This window comes from Talpa occidentalis, unplaced genomic scaffold, assembly GCF_014898055.3.
Source record: "Talpa occidentalis isolate TD23 unplaced genomic scaffold, MPIMG_talOcc4v2.1 talOcc4.8, whole genome shotgun sequence".
Classification (NCBI taxonomy): domain Eukaryota; kingdom Metazoa; phylum Chordata; class Mammalia; order Eulipotyphla; family Talpidae; genus Talpa; species Talpa occidentalis.
The window spans coordinates 4,138,450-4,159,499 of record NW_023605194.1 but is presented as its reverse complement, the minus strand read 5'-3'; the positions used below and the strand labels follow the sequence as shown (position 1 = coordinate 4,159,499).

General features: G+C 56.4%; 1 protein-coding gene across 2 annotated transcripts in view; it reads left to right on the top strand.

The window, feature by feature from the left end:
* The first annotated feature begins 534 nt into the window (after window positions 1-534).
* LHPP (phospholysine phosphohistidine inorganic pyrophosphate phosphatase) overlaps window positions 535-21,050 on the top strand; it is an 83,319-nt gene continuing 62,803 nt past the window's right edge. For both annotated transcript variants that reach the window (XM_037497465.2, XM_037497466.2), the window contains exons 1-5: window positions 535-668; window positions 13,129-13,316; window positions 14,601-14,754; window positions 20,070-20,133; window positions 20,927-21,019. In XM_037497465.2, coding sequence (XP_037353362.1) covers window positions 544-668; window positions 13,129-13,316; window positions 14,601-14,754; window positions 20,070-20,133; window positions 20,927-21,019 — 624 coding nt within the window. In that variant the 5' untranslated portion in view covers window positions 535-543. The remainder of the gene's footprint in view (window positions 669-13,128; window positions 13,317-14,600; window positions 14,755-20,069; window positions 20,134-20,926; window positions 21,020-21,050) is intronic.

Here is a 21,050-nt window from a genome sequence, read left to right as displayed (position 1 = left end):
GGGTACGGGCCAAAGGTGGGGTGTGTGTGTGTGTGTGTGTGTGTGTGTGTGTGTGTGAGAGAGAGAGAGAGAGAGAGAGAGAGAGAGAGGAGATTCACCAGAGACAGAGTGGGGAACAGAACAGGCAGGTCAACTGAAATACTCTGCTGAGGGGAGCAGCGGGCGAGTCAGGAGAGGTCTGCCGCGCCATGAGGGTAGCTCCCTGGCCGGGTTAGCTTCATAAGTTGCCTCTCAACCCCTTGGCCACCAGGGAGGCCCTGATGCCTCTGATTTTGAGGCATCCTTTCTTGGACTTCCTTTCTTGGGAGCTGGCATTTTGTTTTTTCTACCTTTTGCCCCGTGGAGACGAAGCTCCCACTTTAGAGGCGCCTGACCCACCGCGGAGGCAGCGCCCAGAGTCCAGCCCCCCAGATGAGCGCCCCGCCCCTCCCCGCCGACCCCGCCCCTCGGACTACATTTCCCAGGCACCCCTGCGGGCGCGCGGGCGCCGCCGGGACGGGACGCGGGGTCAGCGCGACGGCGCGCGCCGCACCGCGGGGCTCCATGGCCGCCTGGGGCGAGCGGCTGGCGGGCGTGCGCGGGGTGCTGCTCGACATCTCGGGCGTGCTGTACGACGGCGGCGCGGACGGCGGCACGCCGATCGCCGGCTCGGTGGAGGCGGTGGCGAGGTGAGTGGGCCTCGCGGGCCGCCGCCCGGCCCCGCCCCCGCCCGCCCGCCCGGAGCCCGCGCCCGCCCGGGGAGGGGGGGAGCCCCTGCGGGGCCGGGGTGCCGGGGTGCCGGGGGCGGGCGCTGGCCCTGCCGGGCAGAGCTGCGCCGTGCGGCCGGGGGGAGCGGAGAGGTGCTCTGAGTGTCAGATCCACGCTGGGTTACAAGCCCGAGTGAGAAACATGTGAAATGCGTGATTACAGTGTTAGATATTGATTACCTGTTGCATTGATAACGACTTGAATACGTTAGCTTAAATAAAGTGTATTAAAGGAATCCTCACACCTGTTGGACTTTCAATGCGGTTACCAGCACGTTTACCTGACGTGTGGCTGGCGTCGTCATCATCCGTTGGGCTGTCTTGGGCTGGAGGGCAGGGCGACTTGCACACCAAGTCTTGTAAACAGGACGCTGCCAGGACGGTGGTTGGCACCACTGGCCCGAGGGCTGTGCCATCACCGTTGGCATCGCCGGCCAGGGCTCCCATGATGTTGAGAGTCAGCTGGAAGGGCTCATTGTACAAGATTTGGTCCAGAGTCACTGCCTGGGGGACCCCGGCTTGGTGGCCTCCCCTCAGTGGGCCTCAGTTTCTCCAGCTGTGGACAGCAGTTAAATGATCTCCTGGGTCCTTCTAGAGACGCCACCCCACCCATCTGTACACCAGTCTGGTGGTTCTGCAGAGCAAAACAGGTGTTCGGAGGCCAGGAACTCACATCAGCGCCTGCCTGGCTTCTGCTTTAGTCTCTGTTACCTTAGGCTTTAGCTCTGTTAGAGTCCAGTGCATTAAGTGGGTGGAATAGAGGGCTCTGAGCTGTGTTTTGAGGTGAAGATGGCTAAGTATGGGGGAGCAGGAGGCCAGAGCCCCAGGGGCTGTGACTGAGGCAGACATGGCCTCATGGGGCTCACATCTGGAGGGGAGTTGGAAGTAAACCTGGACACAGAGGGTAAGTCACCGCAGGGTGGCATAAGTGACATGAAGAAAGCAGATTCTGGGTGACAGGGTGAGGGTGGCCTGTGCTAGAGAGAGCTCTGAGGACTGTGCTGAGAAGGAGCTGGGCAGGACCAGAGGGCAAGAAGGATCATCAACATGAAGGGGCAGAGGACATGCATTCCAGGTGGAGGGAACAGCAGCTGGAAAGACCTGAGGAGAGGTTGGCCAGAGTTCAGGGAACTAAGAGCAAGGCATAGTGGGGAGTGTGGCTGTAGCTGGCAGGGACTTAAGAGTCATGGAGAGGTATCTGGATTTTATCCCTCCTTGCATCCAACTACCCAGATATCCCTGTGGGGTTTTCATTCACCGAGCCCCTAGCAGCCCAGGAACCAGCACCCCTTATTCAATGCCCACAGAGCTTGGACTGCCCATGTTGAGGTGCCCTCTGGCTCTGGGTTGACAGTCCTTTTCTCTCTTCAGCTTTTCTGCCTGCTTTTTAAAGACAAGGGCCCTCTACACAGGCCTGGCCCCCACAGGCCCACGGACCCCTCCAGTTCAAGGCTGCCCATCAGTGCCCTCCTCCCTGGGGGTCTCCTGCCTGTAGGGAGCTCAGCTTCCAGACCCTGGGTGGCAGTGAGTGTAGAAACATGGGAAACGTGCCCCCAGTCAAACATGCCCGCTTCTGGAGTTTTCCAAAGAAATGTTTTAAGCACAAGGGATTCCGCCATTTCCCTCTGTGGTGGCTGAGCCAGGAATGGCCTGGACAGTTCTTCAGAACTGGCCCTGCTTGCCAGGGTGCTGGGCGCTGGGCTGCTTTTGTAGTTTCTGCGGCCACCTGGGTGAGGCCTCTTTGCGGCCTGCTCTGTGATATGCAGGCTTGGCTGGCTTTGAAGTCCAGCAAGAGCCTTCCAGGAAGTTCCGGGGCGGGAGAAGCCTGCCAGGGACCAGCCTGAGGCAGCCTCCTAGCTCCACAGGGTCCCTCCTAGGAACCCCAGAGGGGGATGGGGCAACTCACTATACACCCCTTTTCTTCCTGGACTTCCTGCAATGTCAGGTGTGCTCAGATTTTCTGAAAATTCCCCACCTTTTGGGGGAGTCAGAAAACAAAGTATAAACTCTGCCTTTCATTTTTTATTTTTCTTTCTTTTTAAGAATTAGACTTTATGTTTTAGAGCAGATGCAGCTTCACAGCGGAATTGTGTGGACGGGACAGAGATTTCCCGTGACCCCCTGCCTCTACAAACACGCCTATCTCGAGTTCCCTTTTCTGGACATTTCATTTAAATGGAGTCACACAGTACGCAGTGTTGCAGCTAACTCCTTTTACGTAGCGTGATGTTTTTGACCTTTCACGCTATGGATAGTATGTGTCGGTGTTCTGCTTCTCATCCTCTTGAAGGGTATCCTGATTTTTAAAACAATATTGGCCACCTTAATGACAGTCACCTTCCGCAGAGGCCTGGCGTGTCCCAGGTAGGTGCCACACCGCACCTGTGACCTTCATAACTAGCTTTGATCCAGGGGTGACATCCCCTTTTCAAGGAAAGGTGGCCAGGCCTTCCGCCTGCATCCCCTTCTCCCAGTTTGCCCCACAATAGCACAATAGCCTCTTGTTTTACTCACACACCCAGAGAATACTGAGTATTTCAGTACCTGCAAACACTGCCATAGGCTTTGAGACACGCGACAGTGACAGGGCAGGGGGACCTCCCTGCCCTTGTGAAGCTGAGGGTCTGGTATGGGGAGAGCAGGGTTAACAGCACCCAGAAAACTGGCATCAGGTGTAGGCTGAGCGGCAGGGAGATGAGGAGCCAGCTGGGCCAGGAGCCTTCCCTATGAGAAAATAGGATACCCCGGCATCTGAGGACACTGAGTGGACCCTCCTCCACCAGGGCTGCTGGGACAGTGCTGGCCAGGCCGCCCCCTCTTACTGCTCTGGGCCTTGGGGTGGGCGTGGTCGTGGGACATCTGTAACCAGCCAGGGTCCCCCCAACAGGCCCTTTATTGGAGTCCATTCTTGGGCTCCTGAGGGGAGCCTTTCAGAAGCAGGCCCAGACACAGCAGGGGCTGCAGGAGCCGGCCTGGGGGCAGGCCGGCACAAAGGATGGCCTGGAGGCATCTGCATGTGAAAGGCGAGTGGGCATTTACTGCATCCTGTCGCAGGCCACTAAAGCACATCTGCTGGGCAGGCCGGTGGCCTTTTAGGGGCCGGCGGAAGGAAGCAGGCTGGTTCTCAGCCCAGGGCCGCCTCATAAAACAATTCCCACCCCAGACGGCCCCAATCGCCCAAGTGCCACGGACCCTGCCCAAGACCCGTCCTTCTAAGCGGGGCCTCAGTGTGGACCAGAAGCCCTGGGAACCTGGAAAAGCCGGGCAGTGCTTGGAGCAGCGAGGAACTGGGCCAGGGAAGTGCGCCAGCCCGCAGACTTCGCGGCCTACCTCAAAGCTTGGCTGGCCTGGCACCGCCTGACCCTAGGGACATGGCTCCCCAGGAGGACAGTAATGATCATAGCTGCTCGGGGACCTCTGCCAGCCAGGAGCCTCACCTGCCCCCATCCATCCCGACATGTGACTTGCACCTGCCGCAGGGGATGCTGAGGCGTTTGGGGGGAATGTTTGTTTGCATTTGTTGAGGCCAAGAGGGGCTGTCCTGACTCAGCTTGGACCTTGGACATGGGGTTTGTGGAGAAAGCCCGGCCACGTTGCTGCCACATACTGTGGGGACGCTGTGTTCATAGCAGGGAGGGGTGGCGGAGGGCCTCAGACGGAGCTCGCTGCCCTGGCTCTGTCCTCAGACACCTGCAGTTGGGACTGCGGGAGCCGTGGGTGGCTCCGTTCTTGTCAACAGGTCCGCTCGTGTGTGAACAGACCAGCGCCTTCTCACTGGGCATTCCCCAGGGGGACACCGTGGCTCTTTCCAAACCTTTTCCGCTGTTTCTTTCAAAGCACAGAGGGATTTAAGAAGCAGCCCCCTCCCTTTCCTGACTGGACCTGTCCTGTGAGGTCCCCATTACACCCTTCCCTGGAGGCTGGAGTCCCCACACTTCCAGGGGTTACCTGGCCCCACAGCCTCTATCCTCAGATGAAATTCAGGGTAGAACCTCAAAATTGAGAAACAGCGAAGAGCCATGTCTGAATAGTGTATTTTTGATGTTAAGTCTGTAATGTTGATTGTGGGGTAGTCAGTGACGGGATTGAGGTCTGAGGCGGGAGGCACGGCACGTTTATGGTTTAGAATTTTATATAAACTCGCAGCCTGAAACAAGTCCACGTCCATCAGGAGGGGACAGGGCAGTAGGTTATGGTTTGCAGGCCGCAGATACTCCACAGCTGGTCAGAAGTCTGAGGTCGCTGTTTGGTGCTGACGTTAGTTTATCGGACTGGATGTTGTATGTAGTCAATAAAAAGGTCGTAGGACAACGTGTGTGGAATTCTGCGTTTCTTCAAAAAGATAAAGGAGATAGGACGGCCCACAGGTGGCTGGGGTAGAGGAGCAATGGAACCTTCAACCTGACTTGTGGGGGTGGTAGCAAGGCCGTGAGTGGACATGGGAGTCTGTCCCCAACAAGCGCTGTTTCTGGTTCTCAGCCTGGGTGTCCAGGGCCACCTGTGGAAATCTAGTGCGGCCAGGCTGGGGGTGCTGGAGCTGAGTGAATTGTTCATCCTGACAGATGCCACCTCAGGTCGGAAACCCCTGGCTCATGAGGCAGGTGTGGCAGTGGTCACTCAGAAGATCACGAATGGACCTCCTACCCTCAGGAGGAACAGAGGAGCCACGCCAGCAGGGCAGGCCCCGATCTGCCTGCCCATGGCCGGGTGCAGGGCACTTCCCACACCTGAGGCAGGTGGGATGCTTTCTCTGTGTGGAGGAGGAAGCTGAAACTCAGAGGGGGGCCTTGCCCCAAAACACCTTATGGGGAGAAGGAGGGACATCAGGGCCTTGGCCTCTGTTCTGTCGCCCATAAAATAGGGTGTCAGCACTTGTGGGCCAGGGCCTAGGCTTTGAGTCCGACCCTGCCCTCCGGTTGTGATGTGCTCTCAGCTCAGTTCCTCAGCCTTTTTGTGCCTCAGTTTCCCACCTGTAACACTTGTGATTTGGGCAGTAAGATATTAGGTAAGGTATTTTCTCTGAGGCCAACACTGGACTTAGTCCATGTCAGGAAATGTGGCGTTGCTAGAGGGCAGGTGATGCTGAAGAGGGGCCATTTTGCAAATAGAGTCAGGTTGTGAACTTGGTGCACGTTCAAAACGAAGCCACTGGCTCTGCCAGAGAGTTGTATTTTAACGTTTGTGTATATGTATTTTTTAATTTATTTATTTGTTTGTTTGTTCTGTTTATACATGCACTGGGTACAGTCAGAAGCGCGTGAGGGTGAGAGAATTCACCAGAGCCAGAGCGGGGAGCAGAGCAGGCAGAAGGACCGAAGTACACTGCTGAGGGGAGCAGCGGGCGGCAGGAGAGGTCTGCGCGCCATGTGGGACCCTCCTCCGGTGGCCGGGGAGCAGCCGGGAATCAAACCGGCGCCGCAGAGGCCGCGGGCAGCTTCGCAACCCAGCGCTCCACCGCTGCGCCACCGGGGAGGCCCACGTTTGTGTATATTTTTGTTGAAGCCAGTAATAGAGGGCTCCTGTCCAGGCCCTGCCCTTAGGGCGTGGTGGGCACTCGGCCCCTCTGCCCCCCAGGTCCTCATGTGTAAGCAGGCACATTGACCCAGCTCTCAGGTTGTCTGGAAGATTTTATGTGAGTTTGTGAGTAAAGGGGGTGGGTGGGCGAAGCAGCCAGCCACCGGGGGCTCGCCACCATTCACCGCATGCTTGACAGTGCTGGGTGCTTTGGGTATGTTTTTAAAAAGAGTCTCAAGGGGCCTCCCTGGAGGGGCAAGGGATTAAGGTGCAACCTATGAAGCTCTCCACAGCCACTGCAGCATGAGGTTGAGCCCCAGCCAGGGGGAGACCCACATGGCGCAGCAGACCTCTCCTGACTCGCCTGCTGCTCCCCTCAGCAGTGTTTTTCAGTCTACCTGCTCTTTTCCCCACTCGATCTCTGGTGAATCCTCTCACGCACCCCCCCCCCTTGGCCTGTCTCCAGTTCTTGTATGCATAAATAAATAAATCTGATAAAAAAAATAATGAGTCTCAAGAGGTTGCTGTCAGTGTTACACACTGCGAATGTGGAAACTGTTGGTGACAAGCCTCGGTGGCACAGTGAGAGGCTTTGGAGGTGCTCTGGGTGTGTCTGCTTCCTGAGCCAGGCTCGTCCTTCCCTGGAAGACCTGCCTGGCCTCTGTCCCCTGCAGCGCCCACCAGAGACCAGCCCCTGATGGTGCTCAGGGAGGACTGGCTGGTGGTTGACTTTCCAAGCTTGGGGAGTGACCCAAAGGCCCCATCACTGCCCACAATGTCCCTGCGGCACCTGGTGTTGCTCTGGGCCTCGGTGCCCGCCTCTGTGAGCTGAACCAGTAGGTTGGATGATCTCCGAGGCCACCTCTGGCTCCCCCTGTGCCTGATTCTAAATTGTGTTTATGAATAAGTTGTAGCTCAATGTTCTGGCTCAGCGCGTCCCTTTGGTGAGCTGCGAGGCTCCGGCAAGTCAGAGAAGGGACATGCCGGGTGGCAGGGGAGGTGGTCACGGGCCTGAGGAAGGCGTGGTATGTTTCATCAGGGCCTGGCTGTGGGGCCTGCCTGAGATCTATTTGACCTCATCACTGCCCCTCTGGGGTCACTGGCCTAGACCGGGAGGCCCAGCCAGGCCGGACCATGTGCGTCAGGGCCTCTTATTCGTCTCCTCTCCATCCAGACTTTGGACTCTGGTTTCTTGCCTGGCCTCTGATGACATTGCTGCACGCCGCTGCCCGGCGACATCAGGTGCACCATGAGGGGCCGGGGGCAGCTGTCCACCTGGAAGAGGGGATCACTGTCAGGGGCAGCGCTGCAGGCTGGCTGGACTCCTGGCAAAGGCTCTTACCGGCTTCCCTCAGCCGCCCTGGCTCCAAGGGGACTCCAGGATGTGGGCGAGTCTCTAGTGTCTCAACTAGAAGGCCACGTGCCACCATTACCCCATTTTATGGCTGGGGCTCAAGGACTCCAAGGTCTGGCCCCCGGCCTGCTGGCCAAGGGCATGTGCGAGGTACAGGTGCGGGAACCCAGGCCCTGCGCCCACGGGGGGCAGAAGCCCGTCTGCTCTCGCCACCAGGTGGGTCCCTGACTTTGAGCTGATGCCCACTGGGCATGTGGGGACTGGGTGGGGCCCTCCCGGAATGAACATGGGCCTGTTGGGGTGCACAATAACTGATTCTCTGTTCATGGCGTGCCTGTTGACCTTCTATTTTAAAAAGTTGGTTTCTTGGGATAAATGAACACTTTGCGCTTCCAGTTCTTCACATGTGTGTGTTTTCAGCCTCTGTGGCCTTCTGAGAGGGAGGCAGCCAAAGGTCTCAAACTCAGACAGTGGTTTGGGCTGCTGGGACCCCCCAGCCGCCACCAGTGTCCTTTCCTTCTGGGGAGGGGCCTCTGGAACCCTGGCTCCGGCGGAGTGTAGGGAGTCGCTGAAGCCCCGCCGTGGCCGTGTTGCCGGCGGGCGGGGTGAGGAGCGCGGAGTTCTTCCGCCAGGTTCTCTGGGTGGGTGTCAGGAAGGTTTGGGTCCATCTCCAGGCAGGGCCGTTAAGTTTGGAATTTGGGTGAGTTGGGGGCTTCTCGCAGGACAGCACTGCCACGCTGGGCGGTGGGTCTCACGCCGGGTCATCTGGGGAGAGCGTCCAGGTGAGGGTGACAGGACAGGGAGTCAATTCCTGCCGGTCTTGGGCCCTGGGAACCTTTGAGCTGTCCCTGCCCAGATGCTGACTTCCCTTGGTGGGCCAGGCAGGACCCCCGACTGTGAGCTGTGAACTGCTGCTTTGAGTCCTACAGTGCACTGTCCTCTGGGGTCCCTGTGGCCCTGTAGCCCTGACCGCCCCCTCTCCAGTCCCCGCGGGCCCCTCTTCTAGCTCTGTGGCCCTGGCCCACCTACAGCCTCGCATCTAGGAGAGGCCACGGTGGTGTACGGTTGGTAAATTGAGGCTCTGCTCACAGGGGACTTGAGCTTGTCAGGCGTGGGGAAGCCCCCGAGCTCAGCTGCTCATCCAGTGTCTATTGTTGGGGCACCAGGCTTGGGTCGGGGGGCTGGAAACCCTCTGAGGAGGCCTGAGCTGGAGGCGGAGGCAGAGGAGGGCGGGCCTGCCCATGCTGATGCCAGGGTGGATGTGGAGAGCCACACCTAGCACCCATGGGTCCAGCAGGAGGAGGTGGGCTCTGCCTCGGTGGAGGCAGGAGGCGGGGGTTGGGGGCTTCCTGGAGGAGGGGGCCCATGAACCCGGCCTTAAAGGATGACTAGGACTTGGCTATAGGGAAGGTGAGGACAGACACTCAGGGTGACGAGAGGACCCTCTGTGTGGGAGGACGCTTCCCTAGGGCTGGGGTGGGGACTGAGTGGGGGTGAGGAGGGAGGGTGGGCCCATCTGGGAGGGGCCTTGCCTGGAGCAGCTCCTCCCCTCCCGCCCAGCCTCTCCCTGGGCCTCTGGGCGGGAGCCCAAGTGGGCAGCGAACTGTGGAGCTCTGCCAAGGTCACTGGGGATGGCCGGTGATCCTCCTAGCGCTACCTGCTACCGACCGGTAATGAGAGGGTTTCCATTATTTTCGGGTGAGTGCCCCTGGCAGATGCCGACAGCCAGCAGATGTGTGAGGTCTGAGGTGATTTGCAAGGGACTGGCTCATGCGATGTGCGGGTAATTGCACCAGGCGACGCTGTCACTCAGGGGCTTGTCCTGGCCTGCCAGGATGAGGTAAAGGTCAGTTCAAAGAACCCCTGTGACTCAGGAGGTGGAGGCAAACCCCCACCCTGTCGGGGCTGCTGGGGCCGGGCGGCCTGTGGAGACAGCACTGTGGTCTTGGGGCCCTGCGCTGGGCCTCAGGTACCTGCGGGAGAAGCCCTGTTCTGGGGTTCTGGGTGTTGGGAAGGATGTGGGTAATAACCTGAAGCAGAGCTGGCCCTGCGGGGATGCTGAAATCCCTGGGGCTTGCGCCCCGCCCCATTGGGGGACCCTGGCCAGCTGTGCCTGATGCCCTGCGGGCTCAGGTTTCCCTGATATCGGCAGCCTCCAAGGCCACAGCTGTGACGCTGGCAGCGCCCCCACCAGGAGGTGCCAAGACTAGGTTCCTTAACTGAAGTAGTCTGTTCTGATGCCAGAGCAAAACCCATGGGCGGAGCGGGGAGGGGCGTTTAAACAACAGAAATGTACTTCCTTAGTTTTGGAGACTGGGAAATCCAACACTAAGCCGTCCACGTGGTCAGCTTCTGCGAGGCCTCTCTTCCTGCTGGTAGGCGCTGCCTTTTTTGCTGTGTCCTCACGTGGCCTTCTCTTGGGGAGCGGGGGAGGGAAACACCTGCTGTCTCTTCTTGCAAAGACACTAACCCTATATTAGAGCCTCACCCCTGCGACCTCAGTTAGCTTTCACTACCTCCTTCGAGCTCCTGTCTCCAAATGCAGTCACCTTGGTGGCTAGGGCTTCAAACATGAATTTGGGGGACACAGTTCAGTTCATAGCATGATCCATTCAGGGTGTCACCTTTGGTGCTCACCATCATCTTACTTTCTGTCCCCCAAGTGCACACAGGGGGACAGTGTCAGTTTCCCTTCCTGTGAGGTACAGGGCTGAGCAGAGCTGGGCCTATGTTCCTGAGCAGAGCTGGGGAGGCACCTCCCTTATCTGCAAAGTGGCTGCCTTTGCTTGGGTGTGAGGGTCTGTGCATTCCTGCATAGCCAGGTAAGGGTTCGTTGGCTTTGCTTCTTATAAGCCTTGTGACCTTGTAGGCCTCTACCTCCTGCAGCCTCTGTTTCCTCTTCTCTAGAATGGGGTGATGGTTCTTTCCCACTCACTCACTTAGCACACTCACTCACTTAGCACTTACTTAGTGCCTCAGCAGGCCAGGTGCCTGGGGGTGTTTGTAGGGAACATAAGCCAATGGCTCTGCCCTGGGGAGTAAGGGTATACGCTGATCAGGACCCTGAGCCCCAAGGCTCATAGTTGGACTTTACAATTTTAATAAATAATGTACATTTATGAATTTCAGTTGTTAAGAAAGATGAAGAGGACATGCTCATTGCGGATGTCAGCGGTGGTGATGTTATCAGGAAGGGATGTCGGGAGGCACGGATGGACAGACTTCCCAACCATTTCCCACCAGATTTTTCAACATCTGATTCCATCTCTTAAAACTAGTAGATTTGGGGGCCTCCCTGGTGGCCTAGGGGTTTGGTCTCCGCATCATCACCTCAACAGCCTGAGTTCGATCCCTGGCCAGGGAGGTGGCCCACCGATCCCTGGCCAGGGAGGTGGCCCACATGGTGCAGCAGACCTCTCCTGTCTCCCTACTGCTCCCCTCAGCAGTGTATTTCAGTGGATCCAGCTATTCTGTTCCCCACTCTGTCTCTGGTGACTCCTCTCAACCCCGCACCTCTGCCCTACACCCTGTTCTTCTATGCAAAAATAAATAAAATCTTAAAAAATAAATAGAAGTAGTAGATTTGGATTGAAAAGCTCAGGTTTTGGGGGAGCTTATGTGGGTCTTGCCAAGACCATGGCCTCAGCATCGCGAGAGCGCTGGGTACTCACTTTCGCACGGGCCTCTGAAGTGGTGGTGGGAATGGCAGGTGTGAGGTGCTGTCATCCCACTGTCACACGGATTGCTCACTGTTCTGAGAAGGTCAGATCATAATTCATTAGCAATAATTAGTCCCCTGGCTCCCCTGCACTTCTTCACTCAACTGCTCCATTAACCTGGGTGTGAATCACACATCCAGGGCGCCAATCAGCGGAGAGCTGTCCGTAACATACAAGGTGATGCTATTAGTTACAATATATTAACTGCCTAATTTAAAAATACAAAAGCTGTCTTTATGAAGGGCAATTAACCACTAAGTGTAATTGATAATTCATAACCCTCTGATTAGGAAAGACAAATACTAAGAAAGGACTGAATCACCTGGGCTGGGGATTGGACGTTGGCAGCCAGGCGTGCGTCCGCACTGTAGTCAGCTGCAGCCTCCTTCCCAGCCGCACCGTCAGCCCCAGTGTGTGCATTCAGGACGCTCATGCTAACTTGGGAGTGTGTGTTCTCACCACTGACTTCTGGGTGTTGCTGCCAAGCTCTCGAGGCTGCAGGCTTGGTACCCCTGGGGGAGGCGTGGTCGGTGTGGCCCTAGAAAGGGTCACCTGGAGAACCCACCACTCAGCCCGCCCTTGTTGGGGGCCTGCTCTGCCAGGAGTCCTGTTGCAGCCATGGGGAGGGGCTGGGCCCCAGTGGACCCCGATCCCGACCTCATGAGCATGCAGGGAGACAGCAATTACAAAGGCACTCTCCTCAGTGACCTTCCTCTCCAGCCTCATTTTCCAGCTCACCTTTTTGCCTGCCAGCCGCCCAGGGGGTGGGGCTGCACGCATCTGCTCCTCCCTTGCCCCGCCCACCTTCCCCAGCCAGCTCCTTGTCCTCTGGCAGACTCCAGGTGGCCCCCGCCTTCTCTCATCTGGGACCTCATCTGGGACCACAGCGCTGTCTCCTCGGACCCCTCTGCTCTGCGGGCTCTCTGGGCTGCTCTGGGTGCACATGACTCGACAGACAGTCCAGGTTCTGTGTCAGGTCAGGCAGGAAATAGCCCACATCCCCCAAGTCCCAGATCCAGGAACAGAGCACTTGACCTCTCCGAGCCCCCGCGTGCTCTGCATACAGCAGGTTAGAGTCGTCCCGAGGGCTGAGGTGGAGCTTCATTTTTAGATGGCTCTCACTTCCCAGCCCGGATGGAGGTTGATTTCAAGCCTGAGCATCTGTGTGTTCCCTGTGGACGTGGGGCCACGTCGGTAGACACAGACTCGGGCCACGGCAGCCGTATGTAGGTATGTACTTCTAAGTAACAAATCACGCACTGAACCCTGCTGCTGCAGGTGGTGACTGCGGGTAGGCCTTTCCCCGTGACAGTGACAGCTTGGCCGCTCGGTCTTTGCGCTTTTCGGGAATGTGGGCGCCGAGTTAATAAGTCGCGCACTTAGGTAGTTCCAGATGCCAAGTGGAGGTGCCGATCGTGGAACGGCTCAGAGAAGTTGTTGCCAACTTTCAGGGGGGACCTCTAGCCGGGCAGCAGGAGGGCGTGGTGGAGTGGGTGGGGGTGGGTCTCCCCTGAGAACAGTGCTGGTGGAGAGGTGCAGGGCAGGGAGGTGGTGGGCGAAAGGCAGGTGGGAACCTTGCGGAATCTCGGGTATGTCAGCTCAGTGAGGATGCAGAGGAGGGCGGAATCCAGTCTGGGTCCCCTGAAAAGGCCCTGCTCCAGCGCCGAGTCCCAGCCAAATACACTGGGGCCAGTCACGGCCGCCTCAGGCACTCGGGGTGGCCCGACCTCCCCCCTGGGACTGTTCTGCCGACCCTTGTTGCTCACAGCACCTCGGCCTGTGTCCTCACCCGCAGGCTGAAGCGGTCCGGGCTGAAGGTCAGGTTCTGCACCAACGAGTCGCAGAAGTCCCGGGGAGACCTGGTGCAGCTGCTGCGGCGCCTGGGCTTCGACATCTCCGAGGGAGAGGTGACCGCCCCCGCCCCGGCCGCCTGCCTGATCCTGCGGGAGCGAGGCCTGCGGCCCCACCTGCTCGTCCACGATGGTAGGCCTGCGGGTCCGGGGACCTGGTGGGGGAGGCGCCCCTTTCTGAGTGGGGCTGGGGGAGGATTCCAGGCCACTATCGCCTGGGCCAGACCATTGGGAGGGGCACAGAGGTGGCACCTGGCTGCTGGGTGGTGGAAACCTGTGGCCCTCATAGAGAGGGTCATCAAGGCAGGTTTCAGGTGACTCCTGAGAGGAAAACCCTGGACTAGCTGCGCATGTGTGTGTGTGCGTGCGTGTGTGTGTGTGTGTGCGTGTGTGTGTGTGTGTTCTGTAGCCTGGGCTGTATCTGTGACTCCAGTCTGGGTCTGCTCTGTATCTGCTCTCTGGCAAATGAAACATGTGATATTAGTCTAAATGCAAGTCCCTTTGACCCTCAGTCGGGAGCTTTTCTGGTAGGAAGCAGGAGGAGCTGTGATATCTGGCATCTTATAAATATTTAAAAGAGGCACAGTGGTGCTTCCACATTCAGGACATCACCAAAAAGGGAAAAAAAACAAAAACACAACTGACAACACCCCAAAACACCCAAAACAAGTTCAGGATACCTGTGCTTCCATGTGCCCCTTCCTTCCCTCCTACCCTCCTACCCTCCCTCCCTCCCTCTTAATATTTTGATTGACAGGCCCCTGGCAGAGGCGAACATGCTTTTCCCCCTCTGGCAGGAGTGGGGGATCCGGGAGGTGCAGGCTGCTCTCCTGGCTGGCCCCCGTGTCAGACATGCACCTTTGGAGCTAATTGCAGCAACTTGCCAGTACTTAGAAACCTCTTTTCTCCAAGTTCTTAAAGGAAGAGGCGACTTTCTTGAGGGGTGGTGAGCCAGGCTGGCACAATGAGCTTCTGCCCCTTTTCAGGTTGTAGCTGTGTCCCTGCAGCCCATCTCCAGTGGGGTTTGGCTGCACAGTGCACCAGGTCTAGAAAGCAGCCTTCTTTCCCCTGCATCTGGGAACCTGTGTTCTGCAGACAGATTGCCCTTCTGTAGCAAAGTTCTGGGTGTCCTGCATGGTATTAAACTAGGGGAGCTCCTGCAGCTACTGCTGGTGTTGGGATTGGGGTTTAGGGGTCCTCTAACAAGCTAGCTATAGACTATGGAGTGGGACTCCTTCATCTGTAAGTGGTGAGAGCGCCTCTTCCTGGCCCACCTCCCATGGCAGCTGTGAGGACCCTCAAGAGTTAGTGCTTCTGAGAAAGATATAGGGCAGAGGGCAGGCGGGGCTCCCTGGCAGGGGACAGGACACAGGCGGCCACATCACCCTGGGCTCGACCTCTCCTGCTGTCTTTCCAGGAATCCGCTCAGAATTTGATCAGATTGACACATCCAACCCAAACTGCGTTGTGATTGCAGACGCCGGAGAAGACTTCTCTTACCAAAACATGAACAGAGCCTTCCAGCTGCTCATGCAGCTGGACAACCCTGTGCTCATATCACTGGGGAAAGGGTAAGTCGGCTCCGGGAAGAGCTGTTTCTGCCTGCTTTGTGCGTCTTCACCTGCAGAGACATGCAGTGGAGAGTGCAGGGGTGGGGAGGGCCTTCCTGTCCCTCGCTCACCCTTTTTTTTCTCTTCATTTTTTCCTTCCTTTCCTTCACCGTTTGTGGAAGTTAGAATCTCCATCCTCAGGAGCTGCTGCACAGGTGCCACGCTGGGCGAAGCCGTGGAGGGGAAGGTCATTGTGATGGAGGCCGCTTGGGGGTGTTGCCTGTCGAGGTGCATTTGCCCAGGATACAGCACAAGGCATTGAGGGGCAGGGCCAGGTGACACCTAAGAAGTGAAACCCAGACTGAGTGCCCCTGGGGTCCCTGGGCCAGCCCCAGCTCCCCCAGAGCACGGCACCTGTAAATTTGTGATTTTGTCAGTTTTTGTCTGTGCTTTTATTGATAGCACGGCTTCACTGTTTCTCTCTTGTCACAAACCCATGTTGGTTTTTCTTAATGTCTTTGACCACCGAGACAGCCCATGTTCATCGGAGACGCCGCAGAGCATGCCGCTGGGCAATGCGCAGGACAGCGCTTCCTCCTGCCGCGCCCGCGTGAGCCGCAGCCCTTCTGCACGCGTCCTTCCAGGTGGCTTCCCACACCAGGGACCGTGACAGAGGCGCAGGCTCACAGCGCTGCTCTCAGACTTGCCCTCATTTCATCCTGGCTTTTTATTTTCACCAAACAATATTACGTGAACGACTCTCCACGCAGCACCCAGGCTGGCCCTTGTGTGGCAGCCATTTCTTAACCAACCCTGGCGGATGGGCAGTTAGGTTGTGTCTGATTTTCTGCCAAGGCACTTTGTGCATGTCAGATGATGGGTGTGGTTGGGGTTCCTGATGCACGTGGCCCAGTGCTTTCCAGATAGCTGTGCAGTGTTGTCAACACATCTGGTTTCAACAGAAACCACTCTGGAACTTTATAATCCCAGGCAAGGACACTGTGGCACCCTGCCCAGCTTCTCCTGCAGCAGGGGATTGTGGGCCTTCTCTGTGAAAGCCTTTCCCAGCTTAGGTACTTCTGGTGCCTGAGACCTGCTCCCTTTTCCTGGTAAAGGGAGGGACTTTTCACCTGGCCACTAGCTATCACTGCTTCGTTTTGTCTTCCAGTTTGTTTAGTTCTAACCACAGCTCTGTGAGCAGTTGGCAATGTCACTGCCATTTTGGTGGCATATGGAGGTGTAGAGAGCTGGAAAAGTGGCCCCCCAGTCAATCCGTGCTGGCAGGCCAGGCCACAGGCCACCAAGAGCTCATCCCTTGCAGGCCACATTGGATAGCAGATTTTGCCCACACAAGATCTTAAATTTTTTGAGCATGTGTTTTAAAATTAGGAGATTTTATATAACATATCCAGGTTACTGAATTATTCTGAAAAATCAAAAAATCTGGCAGTATTGGGCGCCACATTCCCAGAGCTTAGCTGGAGTCACTGCCTCAATTAGTTCCAGCTCACCATAGTTCCCACCACTCCCTATTGCCTCCTCCAAGCCTCAGAGTCAGTTGCCAATTTTCTCGTACTGTGGGTTGCCTCTCTCAGAATAGGAAACTATTTTTTTATGGCTGTGTCTCTATCAAGATAGGCAAATGAGCTCTCCGGCTCACAGGTGCCATAGTCACCTGGGACTCTTTCTTTCTCCTTTTCCTAATAAACCTGTGCTTTTTTTAATTTTTTATTTTTAAAGATTTATTTATTTATTTATTTATTCATATAAGCACTGGGTACAGTCAGAAGCGCGGGAGGGTGAGAGAATTCACCAGAGCGGGAAACAGAACAGGCAGGCCAACGAAATACACTGCTGAGGGGAGCAGCAGGCGTGGCAGGAAAGGTCTGCACGCCATGTGGGACCCTCGCCTGTGGCTGGGTATCGAACCAGTGCTGCAGAGGCTGCGGGCAGCTTTGCAGCCCAGCACTCAACCACTGTGCCACCAGGGGAGGCCCTAAACCTGACCTATTAATGTAAAAAAACAAAAAACAAAAACCCAGGCAAATGAAAGATATTTCAAGAAAGAAAAGTGAGGATATATCTCTTTTAGGAAGTAAAAGTATTCTCTCTAGTGTGTTTATCATATGAGTAAAATGTGTCCTGTAATTAGTCAGAAACAATAGGATGTGGATATGTGTGTAGAGAGGTTGGGTTGAGAAGGCAGGATAAGTCCAACATCTGCAGGACAGACCAGCAGACCAGAGACCCAGGGAAGAGTTGCAGCAGCTGGCAAAATTTCCTCTTGCTCCTAGGAAGTCAAACTCTTTTCTACGCAGACCTTCAACTGATCGGACGAGGCCCATCACACAATGGAGCACAATCTGCTTTATTCCAAGTTCACTGATTTCAATGTTAATCTCCTCTAAGAAGTACATTTACAGAAACACTCAGAATAACACTTGACCAGTTATATGGGTACCTTGACCCAGCCAGGTTGACACAAAACTAATGGTCCCTTTCTAACCTTACAACCTTCTGCATTTTAGGTCACTGCAGAGCCTGGCCTGCTTAACTCATTTACATTCCATATTTGCTTCTTTAGGCATTTGAGTTAGCAGCTGCTACCTGGAGAATAATATCATTCAGAAACCTGTAATTTATGTTAAGGCTTTTTTCTTTTAAATTGTCACTAATTATTAAAAGATTTTAGCCCAGACTATGGGTAATAGTTAAAATAGATATGCTGTTGAAAAAGAAAAAATAGTAGAGCAGTTGCTTTCAGCTCTGTAATTCTTTACCAGTAAAAGGCTAATGGTGTCTGTAGCTGATGGGGCTCTGACCTGGCCCAGGGTGGGTGCTCAAAGGTTGGAGAGGCCTAGGTCACAGCTTCTCGGGAAACCCTGAGGACCCTTGCAGCGCTGCCTTCATCTCCGCATGGGAGTTGGGGGTGGTGAGGGGCCGCCCCCCACCCACGCAGTGCCCCCCAGGAGGCAGAAGGGAGGAGGCACTGGGGCAGAGTGTCCTCCTGGAAACAGAGTGATTTACATTTGGCATCTGTTTGGACCGAGAGTGGGAATTGCCTTTGTAATTTCTCCTGTCATGCTACCGTCAGAAAATTAAGCTGTTTACGCGACAGACGATGGAAGGTTAATGGCTCTTGTGGGAAAGGTCAGGTGGTCATTTTGAGGGAGGCTGTGCTGAATAACTGGGAAGGGCGGAAGACTCAAGCATGACGCTTATCTGACTGCCGCTCCCTGGCTTTTTCCTGTGGCGCGGCGCCCAGTTTCTTCGCAGTGGCTGGAGCCCTCAGGTTCTCCCCAGGCCCTCTTGTTGGTCATAGAGGGAAAACCTAGCAAGTCTCCTGTGTTTTGAGAATAACCTGGGTTATATTAAAAAAAAAAAAAAAAATTAACCTAGGGCCTTGTATGTTGTCTCTCTCTAAAAGTGTATTCAGCTAACCAGGGCCTCAAGATGCCTTTTGGTTTCCCTAAATGAATAAGAAACAAAATTCTGGGTAATAGAATAAGCCCAGATTCAGTGGAAAAAGAAATATTAAGCTTTCTAATTTTGCATTGCAGAAGTCGATTCTAAACTGAGTGTAACACAGGGAAGGTTTTGATGTGGATTTAAGCTGTGTGCTCGGGTTGTTCCTTCCACCAGGACTAACAGGAAATGTGAAAGTCCAGGTTGCTGTCACTTAGAGGGAAGCTGTGGGGAGCAGGACTGTGATGAACCCCACTCCTGCCGGCCCCAGGCACTGAAACTGGGCGTTGGGCCAGTGGCCCCCAGAATCCTCAGCTCCAAACAGGGCTGTGCCTGTTGCAACAGAGGAGCTTTGTGGTTTTGTTTGTTCCTTTGGTCTGGGGGAGCATTTCCTATGCTGGGGTGTTCTCTCCCCACCTCTGCACACGTCCCCGGTTCGCTTCACCGTGTTCAGTCTGGGAGGCCATCCATACACCCTGGGTCCTCCCCGTACCCCGTTCTCCCAGTCTGGGTTTGCACCGCGGCCCCCCTCCCCCCCAGCAGTCATCAGAGGTGCAGGTGCAGTTTGCTCCCCGGGTGAGGGGATGAAGGAAGTGAGGGGTTGGCTTTTGACAGAGGCCTAGAGCCAGTGGCTCCCAGTCTGGGCGCTTTGTCCTCCCCTGTGGAGGGTCCACAGCGTGGTTGCCCTTGTCACCACCCGTGTCCTCCCGTTGTGGCTTTTGCTGCTCCCCACTAGACTGGGAGCTCCCGAAGGGCAGCCTGGGCTGCAGTGCCCCCGATCTTGCCCTGGGCCTGGGGGGCAGCTGTGTCCCTAAGGTCAGGGGACTGAATTAACAGACACCAGCTGCAGTGCCCCTGATGGCAGGCCTGGCACCCGAGACTCCGCCCCCTGTGACCACAATTCCATGACTGTCACCTTCCTGTTTCCTTACACCTCTGGGCCTTGCTAAGGAAATCAGCCTTGCAAAGTCTCAAGCTGGAGAAAGTGCAAGGAGGGCGCAAGCAGAAAGTAATAGCTTGAGTAATAAAAAAAGTAGGGAGCGTATTGGAACCCTGAAGTCCTCCAGCTTCCCCCCTGCCTCTGGGCGGTTGATGTCTCCCACACTCGAAGGGCCTGGGAAGGGGAGAGGGGCGGCTGATGGGCTGAATCTCAAACCACTTTAATCATCCTGAGAATCCAACTCCATTCTTGTTCCCTGGGCTTTGGAGCGGCACGGATGACAGCGTGTTCGCCCTCCAAGTAGCCCATGGCTTGGTGCAGACAAACTGGCCGCGGCGCCTGTGTGTTCTAAGAGGTCGGGGGTGGGCCAGGATGAGGCCAAGCTCCAGGCCCAGTGAGTGCTCACGGGAGTCTCCAGCACGGGAGCCCGCAAGAAAGAGCTTTCTCGGGCAAAAGCATCTGGCATCCCCGCCACCTGGCACTTCTCTTAACCCCCGGCTAATGGGAGACGTGGCAGGGCGCTGTGGAACTAATAGAGTTTTCTTCTGCACACAGCAATTAGGGGTTAATTATTAGCAATTAGTGCTTGGTGGACCTGCTGTCCTTTCCCAGAACACAGGTCGCTTGCTTTTCTCTGTGGTTGCAACTGGATCCAGCTGCTCCTAGAGTCCCCTTTAATCATCGTGGCGGGGCTGGTGAGGCTGGCTGCAGGGGCCGTCCTGATGGAGGGCTGCTGGCCGCTGTCTCTCCCGCTGGACATGGTGGCTGCTCTGAGCTCTGCTTGCTCACCTCGTCCTTCATGCTCAGCCCGGCATCAGCTGACCCTCCTCTAGGGATCGGCTGTCCAGCAGAATTGGGATGGGGCGGTGTCCCCTGGCATGTCGCAGGCCCCTAGTCTCAGCTCACCTTGTCCACTCCTGTTCTTTTCTAGACGCTACTACAAGGAGACCTCCGGCCTGATGCTGGACGTTGGGGCCTACATGAAGGCTCTCGAGGTATCTGCCCTGACTCTGTCCCCACCCTCTTCAGCCTCAGTGCCTTCCAGGGTGTTTCTGGCCTCTATGGAGAAGGGTGTGCTGGTGTGCTCTGTCTGGGTTGCCTTTTATGCTTTCAAAGTCGCCCATCTCAGCAGACCAAGCACCCTCTTACTTCTGGAGCAAGGTCTCTCTGGTGCCTGGTCTTCACCCTGCTCTCCTACCCCTCCCACACCACCCCGTACCCGAGCTGCCTCCGGCTTGCTTTTGAACTCCCATATCTACGTAGACCACCCACCCCTTGCCCGCCCTGCTCATCTGCAGCACCTTGAGCTTGCCATGTCCTGATTGGATTCCTTCCAAACCCTCTCCTCCAGTTTTCAAGGCCCAGATGGGGCTCCCCAGTCTGCACACTAACCTGACCCACACCCCACCCAGGCCCTGTGCCATGCCCCCACTCAGCCCATGTCACTCCCCCTTCACTGCTGTGTTGGCCCCCTGCTCTCACGGTGGACACAGATGGGGGATGGATGGAGCCCTGGAACAAACCTGGAAGGCTGGGACAGAACTGGGGGTTGGGGGTTGAGGAGGCAGGAGTGCAGACGAGAGCACTGATGGGAGGATCCACTCGGTGTTTGAGCAGATGGCAGGGTCCTGAGCGTCCCGGGAAGCCCCACCAGATGTCTTGGCCCACATGTCCTGCCCCAGAGCCCCCTGGGCCCTGGGAGCACAACCAATCCCTGGAGGAAACCTACAGGTCGCATGTACACCTGTTACTTATTCCCAAACCCACGTGTGCCCTCTCTTTCCCCAGTATGCCTGTGGCATCGAGGCCCAAGTGGTGGGGAAGCCTTCTCCTGAGTTTTTCAAGTCTGCCCTGCAAGAAATTGGGGTGGCAGCCCACCAGGTAGGGGGGCCCCTTGGGGAGGCAGCTCTGT